Here is a 27,607-nt window from a genome sequence, read left to right on the forward strand (position 1 = left end):
AGTTGTGGGCAGAACTGAAAAAGTATGTGAGAGCAAGGAGGCCTACAAACCTGACTGTCAGAAGGAATGGGCCAAAATTCACCCAACTTATTGTGGGAAGCTTGTGGAAGGCTACCCGAAACGTTTGACCACCCAAGTTAAACAATTTAAAGGCAATGCTACCAAATACTAATTGAGTGTATGTAAACTCCTGACCCACTGGGAATGTGATGAAAGAAATAAACGCTGAAATAAATCACTCTCTCTAATATTATTCTGACATTTCATATTCTTAAAATAAAGTGGTGATCCTAATTGACCTAAGACAGAGAATTTTTACTAGGATTAAATGTCAGGAATTGTGAAAAACTGAGTTTAAATGTATTTTCCTAAGGTTTATGTAAACTTCAGACTTCAACTATATGTACTACGGTTTGGTCTGCAGCAGTGCACCTTGAAATAACATTTTTTACCAAGACCAGAAAACCCCCTTCTTTTTGATGACCCTAACTAATGACCCTGGTCTATAATCAGCCCTGGCAGGATGAGTGGCTCTGCTAATTGAACACTTCCTCATCCAGTGGGCCTTTCAGATTAAACACAGTTTACGTTCTGGGGAGAACGTAAAAAAATCTGTTCCCGGCTTCCTCTAAAAGGAAGTTGAGGCAGTGAAGTCTCAGAGGTTGGTTCTTTTTATAGTCCCAACCGTCCACTAGCAACTAGCCCCCCTCCGATCCTTATCTCCAAGTAACGAGAGATAGCTGAGACACTCAGGAAGGGGAGAGAGAGGCTAGTGGCGCCTTTGTTGCATCATGACATTAGATCAGATGGGGACCAGTTAAATGGTAGTGTAGGTAATGGAAAAAATATTTAGTTCGGCTTATCAAGTTAGGATTCATTTGCGAGGAGATATAAGAGACACATCTGCTTTCCCACTGTCTAAGTACTACCAACAACTTTTTCTTTTGAAATAGAGTCAGTGGAGTACAGGAAGAGAGGAAGTCATGACTCGGGCAAGGGAGAACCTCCTGAAACTACCACCTAATACTCAATCTAATACTCAAAGGTTTTCCTGATCAGGTTCCATAGTCTGTAAAACCAAAGGCTCCAGTTATGGCTATGCTCCAATGTCTATACTAGCTTACCACTTATGTATATATGCCCAAAAGGTGAACATCATTCTAGGTGGTATGCTAGTATGCTAGTGTGGATACTGGAACCAGAGACATGGAAGGCCCAGAACGCCTGTGAGGTAAGGTGGGGTGGAGGTGGACAACTAAAATTTCAATTTGGTTAATTCCGGAAGCAAACTGAAATTCCAATACCAATTGAAATTTTACAAACAGAAAAGCAATGATAATTCAAATTTGAGTTAATTCCTGAATTGAAAGAATGTAAATGTAATTTACACTTCCCAACCCTGGTGGGCAGTGATTGGCTACTTATTGGCTAGCGCACCTGAAGGGTAGTACTGATAGGTCTCCTTGTAGGGCTCCATCTGCACGGTGGCGCCGGGGGCAATGAAGGGCACGTCGCCGTGGAGACGGGTGTCAACACTGAGGTGGTTCTCACTGTCCAATCCTTGGGCCGTCTGGACGATGCTCAGCCGCTGGTTGCTGGGGTAAAAGGTAACCTCGGCATGGCGTGTGAACTCAGCACCTGTGGGATAGGACGTGACATCATAAGGAAGTGATATCGCTATATAAGTGACAGGAAGAGATGTCATAATGAATACATGGCAATGAGATTTAACCTTGGGTGGTTTGAACCTGATATTTTCTTATTACAACTATAACAATTGAGTAAGGTCTTTGGTATTCGGCCTTCACTGAGATAATGATTTATACATGTTTTAACTTAGGTGAACTTAGCACATATGAGAATAATATCCATTATATTTGGCTTTCGTGAAAACTCTCACACAAGCCTGCTTGCTCTTCGCGAAGATCCTACACATCTTCCACAAGCCTCTTCTTCTTCTGTGATATAATGACGATCCGCAAACAAACATTAAAGGTGCATGACCCCACCTACTGTGCTCAAGTGCGTGGTCAATCACGGTTTACAACATTAGCTCCACATTTCTAAATCCTCCTACCTATAACTCAGTATTTCTGAGAAAATAAAAAAGAGCCCTACTTACTTCTAATAGACCCTCCCCATCCCCAAAACACTGTCCAACCTCAATGACCCTACACTTCAAGCTTTCCCTCTCATCAACATAGTTACAACAATATAACAACACACGCTCCACCATTTCATTGACTATACACTCCAGACACAAACCATTCACATGCTGCCAACCAGATGTACAATATCCTAGACACAATTGAGCAAACTCCACCTCTTCCTTCCTAATCTGACCTTTGAATCTTGGTCCATCTAAATTTCTTAAGAGGGCATATAAATGCCAGCCCTTGGGCTCCGAGTCCCATCTCTTCTGCCACACATCTATCAAAAAGGATCTGATCTTACATTTGGCCTCACCTCTAACTCGTTTTAAAGCTCTTTTGGCTATCTGGTCTACAATTTAATTCCCTTCCACACCCAAAAGGGCTGGGACCCAGCAGAATCTCACTACTACACCCAGTCTCTCAATTCTCCATAATAACATTAATGCCTCCAATAGTAGGTCAATCTTATTATATTTGCCAGATGATAAACTATTCAATACAGACAGGGAATCTGAGCATACTATAATTCTGACAGGTTGAATCCACAAGCCTCTTAGCTTGTGAGTCTAAACACACAACGGAACACCTGACTCAAATTAGCCCGAGAGGGGTGGAGTAGGCATATCCCCCCTCTGGAGACAACACAGCTGTACGACTTTAAACTGACTTTACACAAACACACAGAGCGACCTGAAGTCTGCCAGCATGGGGGCAGCCTCATTCACACACTCAGACACACAAACGAAGCATGCACGTACACACACTCACCACAGACACACACAAACAAAGCATGCACGCACACACGCACACACCACAGACACACACACACATACCTAACTATGCAAATGCATGCAGTGGGGACATCATGGAGAACAGTTTTTATGTAGAGATTAAAATATGTGGGTGGGTGGTAGCCTAGTGGATAGAGCGTTGGACTTGTAAAAGAAAGGTTGCAAGATCGAATCCCCGAGCTGACAAGGTCAAAATCTGTCATTTTGCACCTGAACAAGGCAGTTAACCCACTGTTCCTAGGCCGTCATTGAAAATAAGAATTGGTTTCCTAACTGACTTGCCTAGTTAAATAAAGGTAACATGTATGTAACAGTGCCACACTAACTCTGAGGGAGACTGTTGAGTGCGGTACTAGGACTCTGATGAGAATTGGGACCCTCCTATATTGCCCAGTAGGCAAAATTGGTTGCAATGATGTCATGTTCAGGATGAATACTGTTTGTAAAAGGATGTTTTGTTAACGTGGTGACAATTTCACTAAGCATCAGTAACATCATGACTCAGCTCACCTGTGATCTTGAAGCCAGCCTGGCTGTTGGGCAGTTCCAGGGCAAAAAGCCAGCCAAAGAGCTCTCCGATGGGTGCCACAGGCATTAGTGCCCATCCCACGGGCTCGGGCACCTCACTGATGGCGGTGTATGCCCGCCCGTCACTCACTACGATGTAGGCATGCAGGTCCACGCTGTTAAGGTCCACAGGGGTGGAACCTACTATCACTGTCCCGCTCACCTTGCCATTGACGCGATGGGGAGCACCTGAGAGAATAGAAGGGGGGGAAAGAAAGACATGGTAACAAATATATACTACAAATAATGAATCAATGTATTGGGCTTGCATCATAAAAGCAGATTTATGCTTAATCCGGTCAAAACTGAGAATGCAGTCTCCGCAATTCATGCTGCTTACATTTTTTTGGGAACGGATACCAGAAACTTTCCCCACACATCGCCTGTAAACGAATCAGTGTCTGTGTATCCAACACAAAACATGTAGAGAACACCAATACCACAAACAGCACACATCTGCACCAAATACAACTCCATAGACATACAAAGTGACAAAACAGACAGCAATGGAATTTTAAAAATAATTCCTGTATTTTTAGCTTAAAAACAGGTCTTTGAAGTGTATGACTTAAGGAACAAACACACAGCTACTGAGGAAGCAGGAAGGGACATGAGTGTATTTTGGGCACATAGACTGGGCGTATAGGTACCAGCATTGGCATCAATTCCATTTCACTTCCATCAATTCTGTCACGGATCCCTCCAGAACTTTCATTACGCACACCAGGCCCCTATTCCCATTGATTAGTAATTGTATAAGTGTGCCCTGTCGATTATTGTTACAATGTCCGTTCGTTCGTGTGAGTACCTGTGCTGTGTGTTTTGGCTTTCATGCCATTGTGGAATGCGCAGATGATTACCGGTCTCATCCCATGTGTTAATCATTGTGGGCTTGTGCTATTTATTCGAGGTACTCCTCGCTCTTTTGTTTGGGTTTCAACCCTGTCTGTTGTATACGTGTTTGTTTGGTCTTCATCCCTGTGCCTTTACACGGCACGCCGTAATTTGGATATAATAAAAAAATCTTATATATATACATCTCCCGATCCCTTTATACCGACGTGACAAATTCAAATAATTGAAATTACAATTCAAGAATGGAAAAGTGACATTTATTCTTACCTATTTTGGTAATTGACTGAATTGATATGGAATTACTGTAGTAATTATCTCACTGTGAAAATATGGCTCAGGTCCCCACTTTGTTGACAGTCCCAATTTGTTATGTTCCTCTATTTACTACAAAGCACCCTGTGTGTGTTTGTGTTCCTGTTCCATCAAAGCACCCACAAGAACTTAGACTGAATACACCATCCCACATACATGTCTGTCAGTGTCTCCCACTGTCTCTCAAATCACAAAGGCTTCACAAGTACCACGTTTGACAAGTCTTGACACTCCAATCCTGGAATATACACAAGTTTGCCTTGACACTTCTACCTAGAACAATGTGTTCACATTTTGTTGTGAAACTTCAGTCTCTAACAAAACACCTCATTCCCGAGGATGAACCAACCCAGTGGAAAGTCAGTCAGGGTGACATCATCCCCTCCAACTCTTTCAAGTAGTCGACTGACTGTATTTGTCAAAGCATTGACTGGCTGCCAAAACATCCGGTTATAAAGCTAACATTTAAATACCACCCCCATTACTTTACATGCCCTTCGACACACACACACACACACACACACACACACACACACACACACACACACACACACACACACACACACACACACACACACACACACACACACACACACACACACACACACACACACACACACACACACACACACACACACACCCCTGGGTTAATAACAAGCAGCCAGACTAATAAAGGGAGTCGGTTGAGAGTGCAGAGGGTGTGTGTGTGTGTGTGTGTGTGTGTGTGTGTGTGTGTGTGTGTGTGTGTGTGTGTGTGTGTGTGTGTGTGTGTGTGTGTGTGTGTGTGTGTGTGTGTGTGTGTGTGTGTGTGTGTGTGTGTGCGTGCGAGAGAGAGAGCGTTTATACTGCTCTCCAAATAGGAATGTCTGTCAAGCCACTTCCAGGTAATTAGCCAGCTAGCGAGGGGCTAGAGGAGCTCGGCATGGCCCAGTGACCAATAGGAGGATTGTTTTGAGGAGCCCACCACTGCATCAGAGGTGTTGATCTGGCAGGAAATGGTTGCAGGGCCTAGAAACAAGATGATGCTGTCATGTGAGAGAGAGAGCCAGGGGTTTTGGAGAGGGGGAGGTGGAGACCAGGTTTTTATGGGTCTGTGAGAGTTTGGGTGAGAATTGATGTGTGTGTATTTAGGAGACGGAGAGTTGTAGTGTGTGAGTTTCTTTTCCCTCTATGCAGCAAAAAGTACATACATATCCTGCACACTAACGTTCAAAAGTTTGGGGTCACTGAAATATCCTTGTTTTTTAAAGAAAATCACATTTTTCGTCCATTAAAATAACATCAAATTTATTAGAAATACAGTGTAGACATTGTTAATGACTATTGTAGCTGGAAACGGCAGATCTTTTATGGAATATCTACATAGGCGTACAGAGGCCCATTATCAGCAACCATCACTCCTGTGTTCCAATGGCAAGTTGTGTTAGCTAATCTATGTTTATCATTTTAAAAGGCAAATTGATCATTAGAAAACACTTTTGCAGATATGTTAGCACAGCTGACAACTGTTGTCCTGGAAGCAATAAGCTGGCCTTCTTTAGACTAGTTTAATATCTGATGCATCAGCATTTGCATTTGCATCAGCATTTGTGGGTTCGATTACAGGCTCAAAATGGCAAGAAACAAATAACTTTCTTCTGAAACTTGTCAGTCTATTCTTGTTCTGAGAAATGAAGGCTATTCCATGCGAGAAATTGCCAAGAAACTGAAGATCTCGTACAACGCTGTGTACTATTCCCTTCAAAGAACAGCGCAAACTGTCTCTAACCAGAATAGAAAGAGGAGTGGGAGGCCGCGGTGCACACTTGAGCAAGAGGACATGTACATTAGAGTGTCTAGTTTGAGAAACAGACAAGTCCTCAACGGGCAGCTTCATTAAATAGTACCCACAAAACACCAGTCTCAACATCAACAGTGAAGAGGCGACTCCGGGATGCTGGCCTACTAGGCAGAGTTGCAAAAAAAAAGCCATATCTCAGACTGGCCAATAAAAATAAAAGATTAAGATGGGCAAAAGAACACAGACACTGGACTGAGGAACTCTGGGCTATACTCGGCCTTGTCTCAGGGTAGTAGGTTGAAGATCTAGTGGTGTGGGGGCTGTGCTTTGGCAAAGTGGGTGTACAGGGTCTCAAAAGTGAAATAAACAATAAATATGAACAGTAAACATTCCAGTCAAATCTTTCCTTAGGTTTGGGTCAGTCACAGTGGTCAGGTATTCTGCCACTGTGTACTCTGTTGAGGGCCAAATAGCATTCTAGTTTGCTCTGTTTTAGCATTCTAGTTTGCTCTCTCTCGACCTAAGCCCTAGGACCACGCCTCAGGACCAGCTGGCCTGATGACTCCTTGCTGTCCCCTGGTCATGCTGCTGCTCCAGTTTCAACTGTTCTGCCTGCAGCTATGGAACCCTGATCTGTTCACTGGACGTGCTACCTTGTCCCGGACCTGCTGTTTTGGACCCTCTCTCTACCACACCTGCTGTCTCTAACTATGAATGATTGGCTATAAAAAGCCAACTGACATTTACTCCTGAGGTGCTGACCTGTTGCACCCTCTACAACCACTGTGATTATTATTAGCTGACGCTGCAGGTCATCTATGAACGTTTGAACATCTTGCAGGGTTCTGTTATAATCTCCAACTGGCACAGCCAGAAGAGGACTGACCAACCCTCAGAGCCTGGTCCCTCTCTAGGTTTCTTCCTAGGTTCTGGCCTTTCTAGGGATTTTTTCCTAGCCACCGTGCTTCTACATCAGCATTGTTTGCTGTTTGGGGTTAGGCTGGGTTTCTGTACAGCACTTCGTGACATCGGCTGATGTAAAAAGGGCTTTATAAATACATTTGATTGATTGACGTTGAGACTGGTGTTTTGCGGGTACTATTTAATTAAGCTGCTAGTTGAGGACTCTGTTTCTCTGAGGCATCTGTTTCTCAAACTAGACACTAATGTACTTGTCCTCTTGCTCAGTTGTGCACCGGAGCCTCCCACTCCTCTTTCTATTCTGATTAGAGCCAGGTTGCGCTGTTCTATGAAGGGAGTAGTTTCAAAAGAAAGGTCTTTGTTTCTGGCCATTTTGAGCCTGTAATCAAACCCACAAATGCTGATGCTCCAGATACTCAACTAGTCTCAAGAAGGCCAGTTTTATTGCTTATTTATTCAGAACAGGTTTCAGCTGTGCAAACATAACTGCAAAAGGGCTGGTTGCTGATAATGGGCCTCTGTATGCCTATGTAGATATTCCATTAAAAATCATCCATTTCCAGCTACAATAGTCATTTACAACATCAACAATGTCTACACTGTATTTTTTTAAATCAATTTGATGTTATTTTAAAATGGACCAAAAACGTGCTTTTCTTTCAAAAACAAGGATATTTCTAAGTGACCCCAAACTTTTGAGCGGTAGTGTACCTTTCCACTAAGGCAATGTGAACTGTGGAAACAGAAATACAGGTAAGGAAAGCCAAATTACCATTTTCTCACCAATAACCGAAAATATTGTTCACAGATGTTGTATGGCTGACAAAACCACACAAATTAAAATCCATGAATATATAATTGTGTGACATTTTGCGATATTATGACCCTGCCGGTGATCCTCGGAGCCTGTGTCACGTCCTATAACGTCATCCCCAGGACTCACCGTCAGGGAGACAGTGACGACCATTGCCGTAGAAACCGGAGCGACAGTGGCAGCAGAAGCCGGAAGAGTAGTCGGTGCAGTCAGCATTCTGAGAACACTGCTGTTGGAAGCGAGCACACATCTCCTTGGTCTCTGTGCTGTACTGGATCACTGCAGGAGCGAGAGAGAGAGAGAGAGAGAGAGAGAGAGAGAGAGAGAGAGATTATTTCCTAATATGTTCCTTATAAAGATTTGGCAATGTAAGATAAGATGTTTTCATATTACTGGATGCCAATAGAGCTCATTGAATTCAATTGAAAGAAAAATAGGGAGAGTGAGAGAGGGAAGGGAGGACGAAAGAAAGAAAGAGGGGAGGACGAGAAGAGAAAACAGTCAGAACTTGAATCTGTCAAAATAAGCTGACTCTGTTGGATGTGGTTGGGGGAACCCTAGGGAGGGTCAGAGCATGTGCACCATTGCCAGTGGTATAGTGCTATGTTTTTTAGGTGTTGGAAAATGTCATGACGTCATCATTTCTCAATGTTCGTACCGACAGATGTACCCTATTAAATATTTTGTACAATAGGCCTATACATGAAATGCATCCTCCAATTGCAACGTCTAGCTATTACCACATATTATCTCAAGAAAATGTTATATTTTTAATAACCTCAAACACTAAGTTAGGCATACCCAATTTCAAAATAGTCAATCGCAAATGATAATTCTTCATGTTTTACCGGTGAAATATTCACCTTTATGCCAATCATTTGATCTCCATCAGTTTCATGGGAATATGCATTTAGATCTTTTTGAATGACTGTTTCGTGAGTGAATTAACTTCTTGGTGACAGGGGGGCAGTATTAAGTAGCTTGGATGAATAAGGTGCCCAGAGTAAACTGCCTGCTACTCTGTCTCAGATGCTAATATATGCATATTATTAGTGGTATTGGATAGGAAACACTCTGATGTTTCTAAAAACCGTTTGAATGATGTCTGTGAGTATAACAGAACTCATATGGCAGGCAAAAACCTGAGACAAATCCAACCAGGAAGTGGGAAATCTGAGGTTTGTCGTTTCATTTAATTGATTGCCTATCCAATATGCTGTGTCTATGGGGCCAGATTGCACTTCCCAAGGATTCCAGCAGATGTCAACAGTCTTTAGAACGTTGTTTGAGGCTTCTATTGTGGAAAGGCTTCGAATAAGAGCAGTTTCAACAAGTGGACTAGGCTCTGGCCAATCAGTTGTTTACTGCGCGGTCACGTGGGCGAGCCGTGCCTTCTTTTTCCTCTGTAATGAATACGCTATTGTCCGGTTGGATTATTATTGAAGATTTATTATAAAAAGACCCTAAGGGTTGATTGTAAACATCGTATGACATGTTTCTACAAAATGTAATGGAACTCTTTTGACTTTTCGTCTGGATTTTGCGCTCGTGCATTGTGCCTTTGGAATAGTGAACTAAACGTGTAAACAATAAAGTGGTATTTGAACATAAATATGGACGTAATCGAACAAAAATAACATTTCCTGTGAAAGTGAGAGTCCCGGGAGTGCATTCCGACGAAGATCAGCAAAGGTAAGTGAAGATTTATAAAGCTATTTATGACTTGTTGACTCCACAACTTGACGGGTAACTGTATGGCTTGCTTTTGTGGCTGAACGCCGTTCTCAGATTATTGAATATTGTGCTTTTGCCGTAAAGACTTTTTGAAATCTGACACAGCGGTTGCATTAAGAACACGTTTGTCTTTAATTCTATGTAAAACATGTATCTTTCAACAAAGTTTATGATGAGTATTTCTGTTATTTGATGTGGCTCTCTGCAATTTATCCGGATGTTTTGTAGGCATTTCTGAACATGGCGCCAATGTGAACGCCGGTTTTTGGATATAAATATGAACTTGATCGAACAAAACATACATGTATTGTGTAACATTGAGTCCTGCGAGTATCATCTGATGAAGATCGTCAAAGGTTAGTGATTCATTTGATCTATATTTCTGCTTTTCCTGACACCTCTCTTGGTTGGAAAATGGCAGAATGCTTTCTGTGACTAGTTGCTGACCTAACATAATGATATGTTCTGCTTTCGCCGAAAAGCCTTTTTGAAATTGGACACTGTGGTTGGCTTGACGAGAAGTGTATCTTTAAAATGGTGTAAAATACTTGTATGGTTCAGGAATTTTAAGTATGAGATTTCTGTTGTTTTGAATTTGGCGCCCTGCACTTTCACTGGCTGCTGGCAAGGTGGGACGCTAGCGTCCCAAATTATCCCAGAGAGGTTAAAGCATATGGTGTTAACAAACTATAAGCCTTTCTTGCAGGCCTACGTTGATTCAACAAAGCATATCCGGCCTAGTGGCGGGCACTGTTGAGTTTTGGCAGATTGAGGAACTTGTTTCGACTATTCAGCTTCAGATAAGAAATGACTGAGGAGGTGTTTTGGTGTAACATGCTACAGGCCTAATATGCTAGAGCATGCTATTATATATATATATATATACTTTTTTTTTAATACCTATGAATCATTATGTGATCTTGCGAGACACGAATCATGGTGCTGAAAGGACAGAACCTTAACCAAGTGGTCAACATATCGTTCTGGGTTTCACTACGCAAGAGGAGGTCCGTGGAGTTTTACGAACATCAAGGCAGACAGGCGGTGAATTTGGATCCTAGATCTCGTTGGTGAGATACGGTTCATGCGGTGGATCAGTTTGTTTGCATACGCAATAGAGGTGGTACGTTTCTGTAAGCTAAGCACTAGGACAGTAGGGCAAGTTCAAGTGGATCGTACAAGAGCCCCAAGTCCATGACAAAAATGTTTTGAGGACAGACATTTTAGTTTTCTGTCTGTGGAAGTTACGTTGGATTTGGCCTGCTCAAAGTGGTCTTGCCTCAGACTGACGAGCCTCAGCACACGCCTACAGTCATTCATCATTCACACCACTGCCAGAGAGAGAGAGAAGACAGAGAAGAAAAGACAAGTTGCCTACCTATAGGCTCTCATAGCCTACATATGTATTTAGTCATTCTATGGTTTTCATGGAATTTTAGTGGTCATTGTTCCAGAAATATTTTTACCGGCTCCATGTATTCTCAAATTGAAAAAAGGGAGGTAGCGCTGCTCCCCCGCTCTATGGCAGCACTACATACCCGAACATAGCAGTTCTGAGAACCTTTCCGAGAAAACAACAGCTCAGAAAACCTAAAACCCTATTAGCTTATCCTCTCGCCGTAAAGTAGGTTCAGTAGAAGTCAGAGCACACCCTCATGACACGCAGAGAGAGAGATACTTTTACTATAGCTCTTTTGACAATATTTTATTTGATGATTCATTGCATCACTACGAACTCCAAGTAACTTTTCATTTTCTTTCTTGGAATGTTTTTGCAGGTTTTTACAATATAAGCTGCTGGGAGCCCATCTAAAACGCCAGACTCATACAGTAAATCTTTGTGGAGAAACTCAAACTTCAAGTCATTCGTCATCCAGAATTACAATAAACTAGCTTGCCAAACTCTTCTGCTCTGGCCCACTAAAACTTCCTAATCAATTATTTAAACATGGAGGGTTTAGCGCTAGAGCAGCTTGCCAGATAAGAGGCTAATGCTCTACACCTGCTTGTCTGCTTTAGCAAAACAACGCTTAGCAAGCTAGCGAGGAGAGAGAAAGACTCTGGTTTTCTGGATACTGCATTTCCTCAACCGAGTGGGGACTCTCCCTTTGCTCGGAGGAGCCTGTATGCCGGGCTTGTTTGCTACATGTCTGTGGCTAAGGTACACATACACACATGCACACATGCACACACACTCATACAGATGAACACTTGTACACACGCACACAACACTCACTCATAAACACTGCTGCCCCATCTCACAGAGGAAGACTGGGAACCTCAAATAGAGGATGCTAACAAAGTTTTTCAATGCTGCAAGAGCTGTGTTTATTTTGCTTAATTCTGGGACAATGTGGACCGCCAAGACATTCAATGTAGGACATGTTCACTTGCTGAGGACTACAGGGGTGAAGTGGCTACTTTTAGCAAATGGTTAGTGAACCTACACAAACTACTGGGGAATCCACGCCCGCCTACTTTTTCTTTCTTCTCCACCCCAGTAGCCGGACGCCACTCTGACCTGGTGGAAGTGTTGCCGCCGTGTCGGCTCCCCACAGCTGACAGGCTGGTTCTCTGCAGGGATCCCTCCCAGAAGGGGTCTCCCCCTTCCCTGGAGAATGGAGTTGGTGGGATGCTCCTGGATGAGTTGGTGGATGTTCATCGGCAGTTCTATGGTTCCCGGGGGGAAAACTCTCTGCTATCCTGGAGCACGAGTACAGGATCTCAAAAGGTTGCTTCCGATCATTCTATGACAGCTGCCAGGAGCTGATGCCGTCTAAATCCATGTGGGGTCAAATGGCATTAGGAGGGCTAGCTCGGAATTTCTAGCACTGATTTATTCCCAAAAGCGGCCAATTATTTCAGGTCCGGTACCATTGTTGAGCCGCAGGTGTGAAAGATTCAGCAGGCTACTGGAATTACACACTTGGCTAAAGGATTACTGTAGCTCTGTTGGAATCACTTTTATAGATAACTTTGACCCTGTCCACGCATTTAAAGGCTGTGTTGAGACAATGACGTATCAATGCGCCAAGCCCAGCTCAGTTAATCCCTACCATTGTGTTGCTGAGTTGTCATTATGCTGCAGCAAATGTATGTTATCCCAGGGGCGTTGGCAGACACAATGTGAGTAACCTAATGTACTGTATGTCCCTCTAACTATCCGGAATGCCTCTATTGATCCTACAGCTATTTTATGCAGTAATCATGTGCCTATTTTTCCAGAGATACTGTTCGCACTGAGAAGGTGTTCCCTAGTAGGAAGTCCACCGTGTAATATGTGCATGTATACTTCTGCTAAGCTTCCCAGTAAAGCAATAAAAAACAATCAAGCATCCAAGAAAAGTGCTAAAAATATCCCACGTGCATATGTAGCATAAGAAACAAGGTTCATGAAATCAATAACTTGCTAGTATCAGATCTCTGAAACTCACTTAGATAATACAGTGATAGCAATACATGGTTATAACATTTACAGAAAATACAGAAATGCCAAAGGTGGAGGTATTGCTGTTTATATTCAGAACCACATTCCTGTAAAGCTCAGAGAGGATCTCATGTTAAATACTGTTGAAGTAATATGGCTAAAGGTTCTGTCATGCAGGTGAAGGAGGACCCAAACGCGACTTAACAGAAACAGAGTTTATTAATGTTCAAAACCGAATAACTGAAATCCTCTAGATTAGTAGAGGGGAAAACAACTGGAGAAGCGGCCACAGACTGCAGGTCGCTTCGGGTAGGCGCAGGCCGTAGTCAACTGAGACACCTGCTCACACGCAGCGTCTGAAGAAGGCACAAAACACGACAGGACAGGGTGATACACAATCACGGCAAAAAACACGACAGGACAGGGCGAAACGCAATCACAGCATGGAATATACAATATAAGGAACCGACGGAACAGGAACGGATTACAAAGGAATAAATAGGGAATCTAATCAGGGGAAAGGATCGGGGACAGGTGTGGGAAGGCTAAATGATGATTAGGGGACTAGGAACAGCTGGGAGCAGGAACGGAACGACAGAGAGAAGAGAGCGAGAGAGTGAGAGAGGGAGGGGAGAGAGAAGGATAGAACCAAACAAGACCAGCAGAGGGAAACGAATAGCATGGGGAGCACAGGGACAAGACATGACAATGAATGACAAACATGACAGTACCCCCCACTCACCGGCGCCTCCTGGCGCACTCGAGGAGGAATCCTTAGGAAATCATCGATGAGCGAACGGTCCAGCACGTCCCGAGACGGAACCCAACTCCTCTCCTCAGGACCGTAACCCTCCCAATCCACTAGGTATTGGTGACCCCGTCCCGAGAACGCATGTCCATAATCTTATGTACCTTGTAAATAGGTGCGCTCTCGACAAGGACGGGAGGGGGAGGGAAGACGAACGGGGTGCTTAACACAGGAGACATGGAAGACAGGATGGACGCGACGAAGATGTCGCGGAAGAAGCAGTCGCACAGCGACAGGATTGACGACCTGGGAGACACGGAACGGACCAATGAACCGCGGAGTCAACTTACGAGAAGCTGTCGTAAGAGGAAGGTTGCGAGTGGAAAGCCACACTCTCTGGCCGCAACAATACCTTGGACTCTTAATCCTGCGTTTATTGGCGGCTCTCACCGTCTGTGCCCTGTAACGGCAAAGTGCAGACCTCACCCTCCTCCAGGTGCGCTCACAACGTTGGACAAACGCTTGAGCGGAGGGAACGCTGGACTCGGCAAGCTGGGATGAGAACAGAGGAGGCTGGTAACCCAGACTACTCTGAAACGGAGATAACCCGGTAGCAGACGAAGGAAGCGAATGTGAGCGTATTCTGCCCAGGGGAGCTGTTCTGCCCAAGACGCAGGGTTCCTGAAAGAAAGGCTGCGTAGTATGCGACCAATCGTCTGATTGGCCCTCTCTGCTTGACCGTTAGACTGGGGATGAAACCCGGAAGAGAGACTGACGGACGCACCAATCAAACGACAGAACTCCCTCCAAAACTGTGACGTGAATTGCGGACCTCTGTCTGAAACGGCGTCTAACGGGAGGCCATGAATTCTGAATACATTCTCAATAATGATTTGTGCCGTCTCCTTAGCGGAAGGAAGTTTAGCGAGGGGAATGAAATGTGCCGCCTTAGAGAACCTATCGACAACCGTCAGAATCACAGTCTTCCCCGCAGACAAAGGCAGACCGGTAATGAAGTCTAAGGCAATGTGAGACCATGGTCGAGAAGGAATGGGGATGACTTAGTCTGCGCGCAGTCCGAACAGGCAGCCACGAAACCCGCTCCTGAGTCGGCCACCAAAAGCGCTGGCGAATAGACGCAAGAGTGCCTCGAACACCGGGATGACCCGCTAACTTGGCAGAGTGAGCCCACTGAAGAACAGCCAGACGAGTGGAAACAGGGACGAAAAGGAGGTTACTAGGACAAGCGCGGCGACGGAGTGCTTGCTTAACCTGTCTTTCAATTCCCCAGACTGTTAACCCGACAACACGCCCATAAGGAAGAATCCCCTCGGGATCAGTAGAAGCCACAGAAGAACTAAACAGACGGGATAAGGCATCAGGCTTGGTGTTCTTGCTACCCGGACGGTAAGAAATCACAAACTCGAAACGAGCGAAAAACAACGCCCAACGAATTGACGGGCATTAAGTCGTTTGGCAGAACGGATGTACTCAAGGTTCTTATGGTCTGTCCAAACGACAAAACGGTCGCCCCCTCCAACCACTGTCGCCATTCGCCTAGGGCTAAGCGGATGGCGAGCAGTTCACGATTACCCACATCATAGTTGCGCTCAGATGGCGACAGGCGATGAGAAAAATAAGCGCAAGGATGAACCTTTCGTCAGACTGGGAGCGCTGGGATAGAATGGCTCCCACGCCTACCTCTGAAGCGTCAACCTCGACAATGAATTGTCTAGTGACGTCAGGAGTAACGAGGATAGGAGCGGACGTAAAACGTTCTTTTAGAAGATCAAAAGCTCCCTGGGCGGAACCGGACCACTTAAAACACGTCTTGACAGAAGTAAGAGCTGTGAGAGGGGCAGCAACTTGACCGAAATTACGAATGAAACGCCGATAGAAATTAGCGAAACCTAAGAAGCGCTGCAATTCGACACGTGACCTTGGAACGGGCCAATCACTGACAGCTTGGACCTTAGCGGAATCCATCTGAATGCCTTCAGCGGAAATAACGGAACCGAGAAAAGTAACGGAGGAGACATGAAAAGAGCACTTCTCAGCCTTTACGTAGAGACAATTCTCTAAAAGCATGTTTTGAAACGTGCTGAACATGAATCTCGAGTGACGGAGAAAAAATCAGGATATCGTCAAGATAGACAAAAACAAAAATGTTCAGCATGTCTCTCAGAACATCATTAACTAATGCCTGAAAAACAGCTGGCGCATTGGCGAGACCGAACGGCAGAACCCGGTACTCAAAATGCCCTAACGGATAGAATGCGCACGAGATGGTAAGCGTTACGAAGGTCCAACTTAGTAAAGCACCTGGCTCCCTGCAGAATCTCGAAGGCTTATAACGATTCTTAACCGTTATGTCATTCAGCCCTCGATAATCCACGCAGGGGCGCAGAGTGGTCCTTCTTCTTAACAAAAAGAACCCCGCCCCGGCCGGAGAGGAAGAAGGCACTATGGTACCGGCGTCAAGAGACACAGACAAATAATCCTCGAGAGCCTTACGTTCGGGAGCCGACAGAGAGTATAGTCTACCTCGAGGAGGAGTGGTCCCCGGAAGGAGATCAATACTACAATCATACGACCGGTGAGGAGGAAGGGAGTTGGCTGGGACCGACTGAAGACCGTGCGCAGATCATGATATTCCTCCGGCACTCCTGTCAAATCGCCAGGTTCCTCCTGAGAAGTAGGGACAGAAGAAATGGGAGGGATGGCAGACATTAAACACTTCACATGACAAGAAACGTTCCAGGATAGGATAGAATTACTAGACCAATTAATAGAAGGATTATGACATACAAGCCAGGGGTGACCCAAAACAACAGGTGTAAACGGTGAACGGAAAATCAAAAAAGACATAGTCTCACTGTGGTTACCAGATACTGTGAGAGTTAAAGGTAGTGTCTCAAATTTGATACTGGGAAGATGACTACCATCTAAGGCAAACATGGGCGTAGGCCTGTCTAACGGTCTGAAAGGAATGTTATGTTTCCGAGCCCATGCTTCAAACAACCCTCAGCCCCAGAGTCAATCAAAGCACTGCATGTAGCACCCGAACCGGTCCAGCGTAGATGGACCGACATAGTAGTACAAGATCTAGATGAAGGGACCTGAGTAGTAGCGCTCACCAGTAGCCCTCCGCTTACTGATGGGCTCTGGCCTCTTACTGGACATGAAATAACAAAATGTCCAGCAACTCCGCAATAGAGGCACAGGCGGTTGGTGATCCTCTGTTCCCTCTCCTTATTCGAGATGCGAATCCCTCCCAGCTGCATGGGCTCAGTCTCAAAGCCAGAGGGAGATGGTTGCGATGCGGAGCAGGGAAACACCGTTGATGCGAGCTCTCTTCCACGAGCCCGGTGACGAAGATCTACCCGTCGTTCTATGCGGATGGCGAGAGCAATCAAGGAGTCCACATCTGAAGGAACCTCCCGGGAGAGAATCTCATCCTTAACCACTGCGTGAGTCCCTCCAGAAAACGAGCGAGCAGCGCCGGCTCGTTCCACTCACTAGAGGCAGCAAGAGTGCGAAACTCAATGGAATAATCCGTTATGGACCGTTCACCTTGGCATAAGGAAGCCAGGGCCCTAGAAGCCTCCTCACCAAAAACTGAACGGTCAAAAACCCGAATCATCTCCTCTTTAAAGTTCTGGAATCTGTTAGAGCAATCAGCCCTTGCCTCCCAGATAGCTGTGCCCCATTCTCGAGCCCGGCCAGTAAGGAGTGAAATGACGAAAGCAACCCGAGCTCTCTCTCTAGAGTATGTGTGGGGTTGGAGAGAGAACACAATCTCACACTGCGTGAGAAAGGAGCGGCACTCAGTGGGCTGCCCGGAGTAGCAAGGTGGGTTATTAACCCTGGGTTCAGGAGGCTCGGCAGGCCAGGGAGTAACAGGTGGCACGAGACGTGACTCTGGAACTGTCCAGAGAGGTCGGAAACCTGAGCGGCCAGGTTCTCCACGGCATGGCGAGCAGCAGACAATTCCTGCTCGTGTCTGCCGAGCATGGCTCCTTGGATCTCGACGGCAGTGTAACGAGCGTCTGAAGTCGCTGGGTCCATTCTTTGGTCGGTTCCTTCTGTCATGCAGGTGAAGGAGGACCCAAACGCGACTTAACAGAAACAGAGTTTATTAATGTTCAAAACCGAATAACTGAAATCCTCTAGATTAGTAGAGGGGAAAACAACTGGAGAAGCGGCCACAGACTGCAGGTCGCTTCGGGTAGGCGCAGGCCGTAGTCAACTGAGACACCTGCTCACACGCAGCGTCTGAAGAAGGCACAAAACACGACAGGACAGGGTGATACACAATCACGGCAAAAAACACGACAGGACAGGGCGAAACGCAATCACAGCATGGAATATACAATATAAGGAACCGACGGAACAGGAACGGATTACAAAGGAATAAATAGGGAATCTAATCAGGGGAAAGGATCGGGGACAGGTGTGGGAAGGCTAAATGATGATTAGGGGACTAGGAACAGCTGGGAGCAGGAACGGAACGACAGAGAGAAGAGAGAGCGAGAGAGTGAGAGAGGGAGGGGGAGAGAGAAGGATAGAACCAAACAAGACCAGCAGAGGGAAACGAATAGCATGGGGAGCACAGGGACAAGACATGACAATGAATGACAAACATGACAGGTTCATCTGCTTCACCAAAAGCCCCTTCTTTTGGGAAGCTGCTGTCAACCACCAAGTGCTAACAGTATCTGAATAATATGTGTGAAATGCTTGATAATGTATGTGATATCAACAGAGAGGTATTTTTTCCGGGTGATTTAAATATTGACTGGCTTTAATCAAGCTGCCCACTCAAGAAAAATCTTCACTGTACCAGTACATGCAACTTGGTTCAGGTTATCAGTCAACCTACCAGGGTAAGTACAAACAGCACAGGAATGAAATATGTATTGGTCACATCTTTGACAGACAACAGCACAAAGGGCAAGAAGGTAGAGACAACAATACACCACGCAAAACAGCCACAACTGTCAGTAAGAGTGTCCATGATTGAGTCTTTGAATGAACAGATGGAGATAAAACTGACCCGTTTGAGTGTTTGTTGCAGCTCGTTCCAGTCACTTGAACAAAACGGAGCGATTTCTCCTACGCAAATAATCTTTTTGGAAAAAATGAACATTTGCTATCTAACTGAGTCTCCTCATTGAAAACATCCGAAGTTCTTCAAAGGTAAATGATTTTATTTGAATTATTTTCTTGTTTTTGTGAAAATGTTGCCTGCTGAATGTTAGGCTTAATGCTATGCTAGCTATCAATACTCTTACACAAATGCTTGTGTAGCTATGGTTGAAAAGCATATTTTGAAAATCTGAGATGACAGTGTTGTTAACAAAAGGCTAAGCTTGTGAGTGAATATATTTCTTTCATTTCAGTTAACGTTGTGTTATGGTAATGAGCTTGAGGCTATGATTACGCTCCCGGATACGGGATTGGTCAACGCTAGAGGTTAAAGTGTCCATATAGCTGTATCATAATAATGTGCACTGTTAAGCATACTGTAGCTGCAACTTTGTAAACCTCCAATTGTCCTAATATTCCATCCACTAAAACTTCCCCCCATATCTAGATCTGTTGTCACTAAGACCATCAGACCATCTCCCTGACTCATGACGCACATTTGTGTCCTAAGGCAAACCCTTGGCCGCCAATTGGCGTTGACCAGAGGGAAATATGGGTAGTCCCATGATAACATAATTATCTATGAGGATGCCTAAGAGAACTAACCAAATAAAATGGAAAACAGTCAGGAAAAAGATGTGTAACAATAATAACAGCACGATCTTATACATGCTAATATTTGAAAGCTCTAGCAAGGCTCTAACAGGCTGACCACACTGCTCGCGTCATTGCGCAAGCGTTGCAAAAATAAATGTAGAAATCTAAGTTATTCAATGATTGCATCCACACTGCTCGTGGGCGCCAACAAGCGTCTGTTTTGCCAAGGACTAAAATAGAAATCAGTTCTATTTCTGACGCAGATCGCACTGCAAGTCCTGCCTCTCCCATCTCCTCATTGGTTTATAGTAGCAGGTACCTGAAAGACGAACAGGGTCTGTGGCGGTAATGGACCTAATTTATCAAATATGCCAAGCGCAATATAAAGTCAAGAGAAGAAAAATAAGAAGGAAAAAGGAACATAGATTCTAACGGCCACTAATGACTGCAAGTTAAAATTCTGCTTAGGCATCACATTATATCCTATTGTATCATGCTATGGCCGTGCCAGAGCCAACCCCAAGCCAACCCCGGGCACTCTCTTATAGGAAAGCATACTCAAGTTCTACTCACAATCGATTCCGACACAGCCACGGCACGACAGCCAAGAACACATGCAGTACTGACAATCCAGAACGAGTAAACCTGTAAAACCAACCGCTCTCCACCCTACACATTGTTTTTTTATCACCACAGCTGTTTTACACCTAGGCCTATATCATTAGGATCAAGAATATAATAGGTAGCATAAATCGCTTATATAGAAATATATAATACAACTTTCTCTCGCTTCCATCTCGCTTCCATATGCAATTGTTGTATTAGTTTAACCGTCAACTTGAATCACTTTATCCCAGTGTTAATCAGCCCACATACACCAGAGACAACAACCCTGTTGACAATACCTAATCTATCTATTTGCCGGTGTGTATCGGAAGAATAATCATCCTTTACATTTTTTATATTGAGATGTATTTTTTAAATGTAAAAGGTCATTACAATTATTTTTGAATCATATAGGCCTACTCCAATAGAGAACCTAGGCAGGTTTTTTAAATTATATAATCCTTTATCCTAGCCCTATAATACATCTATTAATATTTATGACAATTTAAAAGCAAATCATTCTGATTCACAACGGCGAACAAGGGCCGGACTATATAACAGCTTTTAAGTTATAATATACCCGACCTCTACAATTAGGACATATGATATTTAGCATGCACGAGAGCTCCAGCTTTTCTGGATGACTGTGTGATAAGGCTCCCGGTAGCCGATGTGAGCAAGACCTTTAAACAGGTCAACGTTCAATAAGCCGCAGGGCCAGATGGATTACCAGGACGTGTACTCAAAGCATGCGTGGACCAACTGGCAAGTGTCTTCACTGACATTTTCAAACAATTTTTTCATCCCAAAATTGTGTTTGACCAGATAAAATGCTACTGCTGGAAAAATGCATGTGTTATGGCTTTACACCCCCTGCTATATTGTGGATAAAGAGTTACCTGTCTAACAGAACACAGAGGGTGTTCTTTAACCTGTTACTCCTACCCCCTACTTTTTCGAACATTCTGTTAAAAATCGTGCAACATTTCAGCGCCCTGCTACTCATGCCAGGAATATAGTATATGCATATGATTAGTATGTGTGGATAGAAAACACTCAGACGTTTATAAAACTGGTTAAATCACGGCTGTGACTATAACAGAACGTGCGTTTCATCGAAAGTGCAGGAAAATCTGATCACTGAAAATGGGAAAATATATCCATGCGCCACTTCAACCAATTGTTAAACATGAACCACATTAAATGGGGCCGAGGTTGCAATACCTACAGCTTCCACACGATGTCAACAGTCTTGTCATTTGCCTACGATTTGTTACTTGGTCAAACAGACACAAGGCAGCGCAGTTCTTCCAGTCTCCGACCGGATATTTTGGTTGAGATTTACCCGGACATTATTTCCAGACGTACAGCTATAGAATATACATCGCCTCGTGATCAATTTGATCGCTTATTAACGTTTACTAATACCTAAAGTTGCATTACAAAAGTATTTTTCGAAGTGTTTTGTGAAAGTTTATCGTCAACTTTTTTTATTTAAAAAAATGACGTTACGTTATAAAACGCTTTTTTCCGCTGATCACACAGTATTCATAGATCGATATCTAGGCTATATATGGACCGATCGATTTAATTGAAAAAAAGACCCAATAGTGATGTTTATGGGACATCAAGGAGTGCCAACAAAGAAGATGGTCAAAGGTAATGAATGTTTTATATTTTATTTGTGCGTTTTGTGTAGCGCCGACTATGCTAATTATTTTGTTTACGTCCCCTGCGGGTCTTTTGGGGTGTTTCATGCTATCAGATAATAGCTTCTCATGCTTTCGCCGAAAAGCATTTTAAATATCTGACTTGTTGCCTGGATTCACAACGAGTGTAGCTTTAATTAAATACCCTGCATGTGTATTTTAATGAACGTTTGAGTTTTAACGAGTGCTATTAGCATTTAGCGTAGCGCATTTGCATTTCCAGATGTCTAGATGGGACGCCTGCGTGTCAGGTAGGAGCAAGAGGTTAATGGAAGCCTCTCCAGATAGAATCAGGAATCCCCCAGGGCATCTGTCTAGGCCCCTTACTTTTTTCAATCTTTATTAATGACATGCTACTGGCTTTGGCTAAAGCCAGAGTGTCTTTGTATGCAGATGACTCAACACTATACATGTCAGCTACTACAGCAAGTGAAATCACTGCAACTCTTAATAAAGAGCTGCAGTTAATTTCAGAATGGGTGGCAAGGAATAAGTTAGTCCTAAATATTTCAAAAACTGAAAGCATTATATTTGGGACAAATCAATCACTAAATCCTAAACTAAACTGCTTGAAGAAACTCTGGATTGTAAGCTGTCATTATCAAAACATGTTGATACAACAGTAGCTAAGATGTGGAGAAGTCTGTCCATAATAAAGCTTTGCTTTGCCTTCTTAACAACACTATCAACAAGGCAGGCCTTAGCTTTGTCACACCTGGACTATTGTTTTGTCTAGTGGTCACGTGCCACAAAAAGGGACCTCGGAAAATTACAACTTGCTCAGAACAAGGCAGCACGGCTAGCACGGAGAGCTAATATTGTAAATCTCTCATGGCTCAAAGTGGGGGAGAGATTGACTTCACTGTTGTTTTTGTAAGATGTGTCGACATGCTGAATGCACCGAGGAGTCTATTTAAACTACTAAAACACAGCTCGGACACACATGCATACCCACAAGACATGCCACCAGAGGTCTCTTCACAAACCCCAAGGCAGCAACTACTCTTCCTGGGTTCCAAACACATTAAGCTAATGGGGATCCCTAATAAATACAAATACTGACCCTTGGATGGTGTCAGAGTGAGGAAAGGCTGTTTCAATTATAAACAGAAGTGACCAGCTTACAGGTCAAGAGGGTATCAGAGATATAAAACAATGAAACCAAAGCATTATGGTGAATGAGAACAGGTCCTATCCAGCCTTGACTGCGAAGCTGGTTTACAGATGGACAGAGTGAAAGGCGGACAAAAAAACAAAAAAGACAAAAGGTGATACACATGAGTATACAAGAGGAGGTCATGAGTTGCATCAGGTATGTTACAAGTACTGGGTTGGACTAAAAGCCTGCAAATCCACTGTGGGTTCTCAGGACCCCACAGTGAAGAACACTGACCGAACTAGCTAGCTTAAGAGAGAACTTCAGACTTGAACCTACCTCCTGTGTCAAAGTCCACGTCCTCCTCCTCCACTACGCTAACAAAATGTCCGCCATGGGGGGCAAGTTTGGGATCGCTCTCCATATGAGGGCTGCTCTCTCCCCTGTTGTTGGGGAACACCTCCAGGACCGTGTGCTCCGGTCGAGGGACCACCTGGGGGGCTTGTGCCTGGGGCTGGAGCTGCTGCTGTTGTTTCACGTCCTCCAGAGGGGGCTGGTGGGGCTGGTTCCTGGGCTCAGGCTCCCGGGCTGGGTAGTTGGCCGGGTACTCCCCTGGACCCGACGGACCGGATGCTGGTGGTGGCTTGCCATGGTTGTCATGTTCACGATACTGGGGGTCAGAGGTTAAAGGAAGGTCACCTCCATAGGGCTGCAGGCGGGCTTGACCCGGGAGGGCGCCATGGTCCAAGTGTGAGGGCTGGAGGAACTCTGGGATAGTGGGGGACAGGAAGTCAGGGTCGGCGATGGGTGGGTAGTCCTCGTTGGGTTCTTCTTCGAAGGTTTCGGGGTACTCTACCTCTGAGTACCCTGCAGTGGTGCTGTCATCGCCCTCCTGGCCTCTAGGAGGTGGCGTGGCGAGAGCACCACCCACAGCGGCGGGCACAACATTCTCGAAGGAGTAGCGGTTGCCGATGTGGAAGAGCCATACACCAGGTACGCCAGTATTGCCAACCCTGAGGAAAAGAAGAAAAGGAGAAGAAGCATCTTTATGCATTTCAGGAGAAGGAAACTGCATGTACTATCTATCTTGCTACGAAGTCCTTACATAAGGTCTCTGTAAAATGTGTCAAAACAGTTGGAACACTTAAAAACCTTAGATAACAGATCCCAGCTTTATAACCTCAGATAAGCTATTCGATATATAGTTGAAGTCAGAAGTTTACATACACCTTACCCAAATTTAAACTCAGTTTTTCACAATTCCTGACATTTAATCCTAGTAAAAATTCCCTGTCTTAGGTCAGTTAGGATCACCACTTTATTTTAAGAATGTGAAATGTCACAATAATAATAGAGGGAATGATTTATTTCAGCTTTTATTTATTTCACCACATTCCCAGTGGATCAGAAGTTTACATACACTCAATTAGTATTTTGTAGCGTTGCCAATAAATTGTTTAACTTGGGTCAAACGTTTCAGGTAGCTTTCCACAAGCTTCCCACAATAAGTTGGGTGAATTTTGGCCCATTCCTTCTGACAGAGCTGGTGTAACTGAGTCAGGTTTGTAGGCCTCCTTGCTCACACACGCTTTTTCAGTTCTGCCAACAAATGTTCTATGCGATTGAGGTCATGGCTTTGTGATGGCCACTCCAATACCTTGACTTTGCTGTCCTTAAGACATTTTGCCACAACTTTGGAAGTATGCTTGGGGTCATTGTCCATTTAGAAGACCCATTTGCAACCAAGCTGACTGATGACTGATGTCTTGAGATGTTGCTTCAATATATCCACGTCATTTCCCTCCCTCATAATGCCATCTATTTTGTGAAGTGCACCAGTCCCTCCTGCAGCAAAGCACCCCCACAACATGATGCTGCCACCACCGTGCTTCACGGTTGGGATGGTATTCTTCGGCTTACAAGCCTCCCCCTTTTTCCTCCAAACATAACGATGGTCATTATGGCGGAACAGTTCTATTTTTGTTTCATCAGACCAGAGGACATTTCTCCAAGAAGTACAATTTTTGTCCCCATGTGCAGTTGCAAACCGTAGTCTGGCTTTTTTATGGCGGTTTTGGAGCAGTGGCTTCTTCCTTGCTGAGCAGCCTTTCAGGTTATGTCAATATAAGACTCGTTTTACAGTGGATATAGATACATTTGTACCTGTTTCCTCCAGCATCTTCAAAGGTTCTTTATGTCACGCACTGCCCATAGAGAGCCTTTGTTTCTCAATGGTGTAGTAGGTCAGGGCGTGACTGGGGGGGTATTCTAGTTTATTATTTCTATGTGGGGTTCTAGTTTATTATTTCTATGTTGGTGATTTGTATGATTCCCAATTAGAGGCTGCTGGTAAACGTTGTCTCTAATTGGGGATCATATTTAAGTACTGTAATTTCTGGACTATTAAGCGCACCTGAATATAAACCGCACCCACTGGATTTTTAAAAAGAAATGTATTTTGTACATAAATAAGCTGCACATGTCTATAAGCTGCAGGTGCCTACCGGTACATTGAAACAAAATAACTTTACACAGCTTTTAAACAAAACACGGCTTGTAACAAAAATAAATAGGCTTTAACGAAACACGGCTTGTAACATTTTTTTTTAAATAGCAGTAAACAGTAGCCTACCAAGAAAGTCATTGGTCACTATCTTCCTCCTCCTGTGCACTGAAACCACTGAAGTCATCTCCTTCGGTGTCGGAGTTGAATAGCCTCAGAATTGCTTCATCCGATGTTGGATCGTTTTCATTGTCGCTCTCGTCACTTTTATCTGGGGGCAAATTCCCCGCTGAGCTCATGCTGGCCTCTTCAACACGCAGCAGTCCAGCCTTTCGAAACCCGTTGATGATAGTGGATTTTTTGACAATGCTCCACGCTGTCAGGACCCATTGGCAGACTTGACCATAAGTTGCTCTTCGCATGCGGCCTGTTTTAGTGAAGGATTCCTCCCCACTTGTCATCCAAGCCTCCCACTGAACACGGAGCGCCACCTTAAATGCGATTTACACTGATGTCGAGTGGCTGCAAATACTTTGTTGTGCCCCCAGGAATCACAGCTGGAATTGAGTTTGTCCTCTTGATGGCTTCTTTCACAGAATCTGTTATGTGGGACCTCATACTGTCCAACACGAGCAATGCCTTGTTCTTGTGAAAGAATCCTCCCGGTCGCTTGCCGTAACACTCCGTATGCCATTCATGCATTAGGCCTTCCGTCATCCATCCTTTCTTGTTGACTTTCACAACAATGCATTTCTCCGCGTCCTTGCCATGATGAGGGTGACAAAATTACTACCGTAATCAGAATGATGGGAAGTTTGAGCGTGCTCGACTTACTTCACATTATGTGACAGTGCTCAGTTTTTTGGCGGCATGATGCTTGTGAAAGCGGGAAAAATCCATAAATTAGCCGCATCATTGCATAAGCCGTGAGGTTCGAAGCGTGGGAAAAAAAGTAGTGGCTTATAGTCCGGAAATTACGGTAGTTATTGTTTCCACCTGTGTTTGTGGGATATAATTTTTTGTTTTGTGCACCACATAGTCACGTTTCGTTGTTTCTTTGTTGTGCGGTTGTGCGTTTCACTTACTTAAATAAAAAAGATGTGAAACCCAGATCACGCTGCACGTTGGGCCGAGTATGCTTCCAAGACAATTGTGACAGAATATCCCACCACAACAGGACCAAGCAGCGTGCTCAGGAGGATAAGGTATCCTAGACTTGGGAGGAGATATTGGATGGGAAGGGATCCTGGACTTGGGAGGAAATCCTGGCAGGACAGGATCGCCTTCTTTGGCGGCAGACACAAGGAGAGAAGGGAGGACAGCGACGGCGCCAGGGTTCATGGCCACATGGAAAGCCGAAGAAACAGCGCAATTTTTTGGGAGGGGAGGGGCACAAGGGGTAGCCGAGGAGTGAACCAGAGCCAGTCTGGGAGAAGAGGGAGAAACTGGACAAGAGTGAACGGAGAGAGTCAGAGACCGTTAGTGAGTGGATGGAGATATTGGAGGAGAAAGAACGGAGAGAGTTGTGGAGTTGGTGGAAGATGCATGACATTTGCCCTAAGGAGCGTGTTAGCAGTTTAATGCCACCTGAGTCAGCTCCCAGTACTCGTCCTGAGGAGCGTGCTATTAGTCTGGTGAAATCTGTGCCGGCTCCACGCACCTGGTCTCCAGTACACATCCACAGCCCAGTAAGTCATGTGCCAGCTCTCCACACTTGCTTTGAGGAGCTTGAGCGTGCCATTTGTCCGGTGCCATGTGTGCCGGCTTTACGCACCAGGTCTCCAGTGCGCCTCCACAGCCCAGTACGTCCTGTGCCAGCTCCCCGTACTCGCCTTACGAAGTGTGT

At 44.6% G+C, this 27,607-nt stretch overlaps 1 protein-coding gene across 3 annotated transcripts in view; it reads right to left on the minus strand.

Annotated features, from left to right (window-relative positions):
* Positions 1-27,607, minus strand: part of nid2a (nidogen 2a (osteonidogen)) — a 117,228-nt gene that overhangs the window by 73,302 nt on the left and 16,319 nt on the right. For all 3 annotated transcript variants that reach the window (XM_046366364.1, XM_046366363.1, XM_046366362.1), the window contains exons 4-7: positions 23,598-24,271; positions 8,323-8,472; positions 3,455-3,700; positions 1,438-1,638 (exon numbers count right to left, since the gene is read on the minus strand). In XM_046366364.1, the coding sequence (XP_046222320.1) occupies positions 1,438-1,638; positions 3,455-3,700; positions 8,323-8,472; positions 23,598-24,271 (1,271 nt within the window). The remainder of the gene's footprint in view (positions 1-1,437; positions 1,639-3,454; positions 3,701-8,322; positions 8,473-23,597; positions 24,272-27,607) is intronic.

The sequence above is a fragment of the Oncorhynchus gorbuscha genome, linkage group LG10 (genome assembly GCF_021184085.1).
Source record: "Oncorhynchus gorbuscha isolate QuinsamMale2020 ecotype Even-year linkage group LG10, OgorEven_v1.0, whole genome shotgun sequence".
NCBI classification, from domain to species: Eukaryota; Metazoa; Chordata; class Actinopteri; order Salmoniformes; family Salmonidae; genus Oncorhynchus; species Oncorhynchus gorbuscha.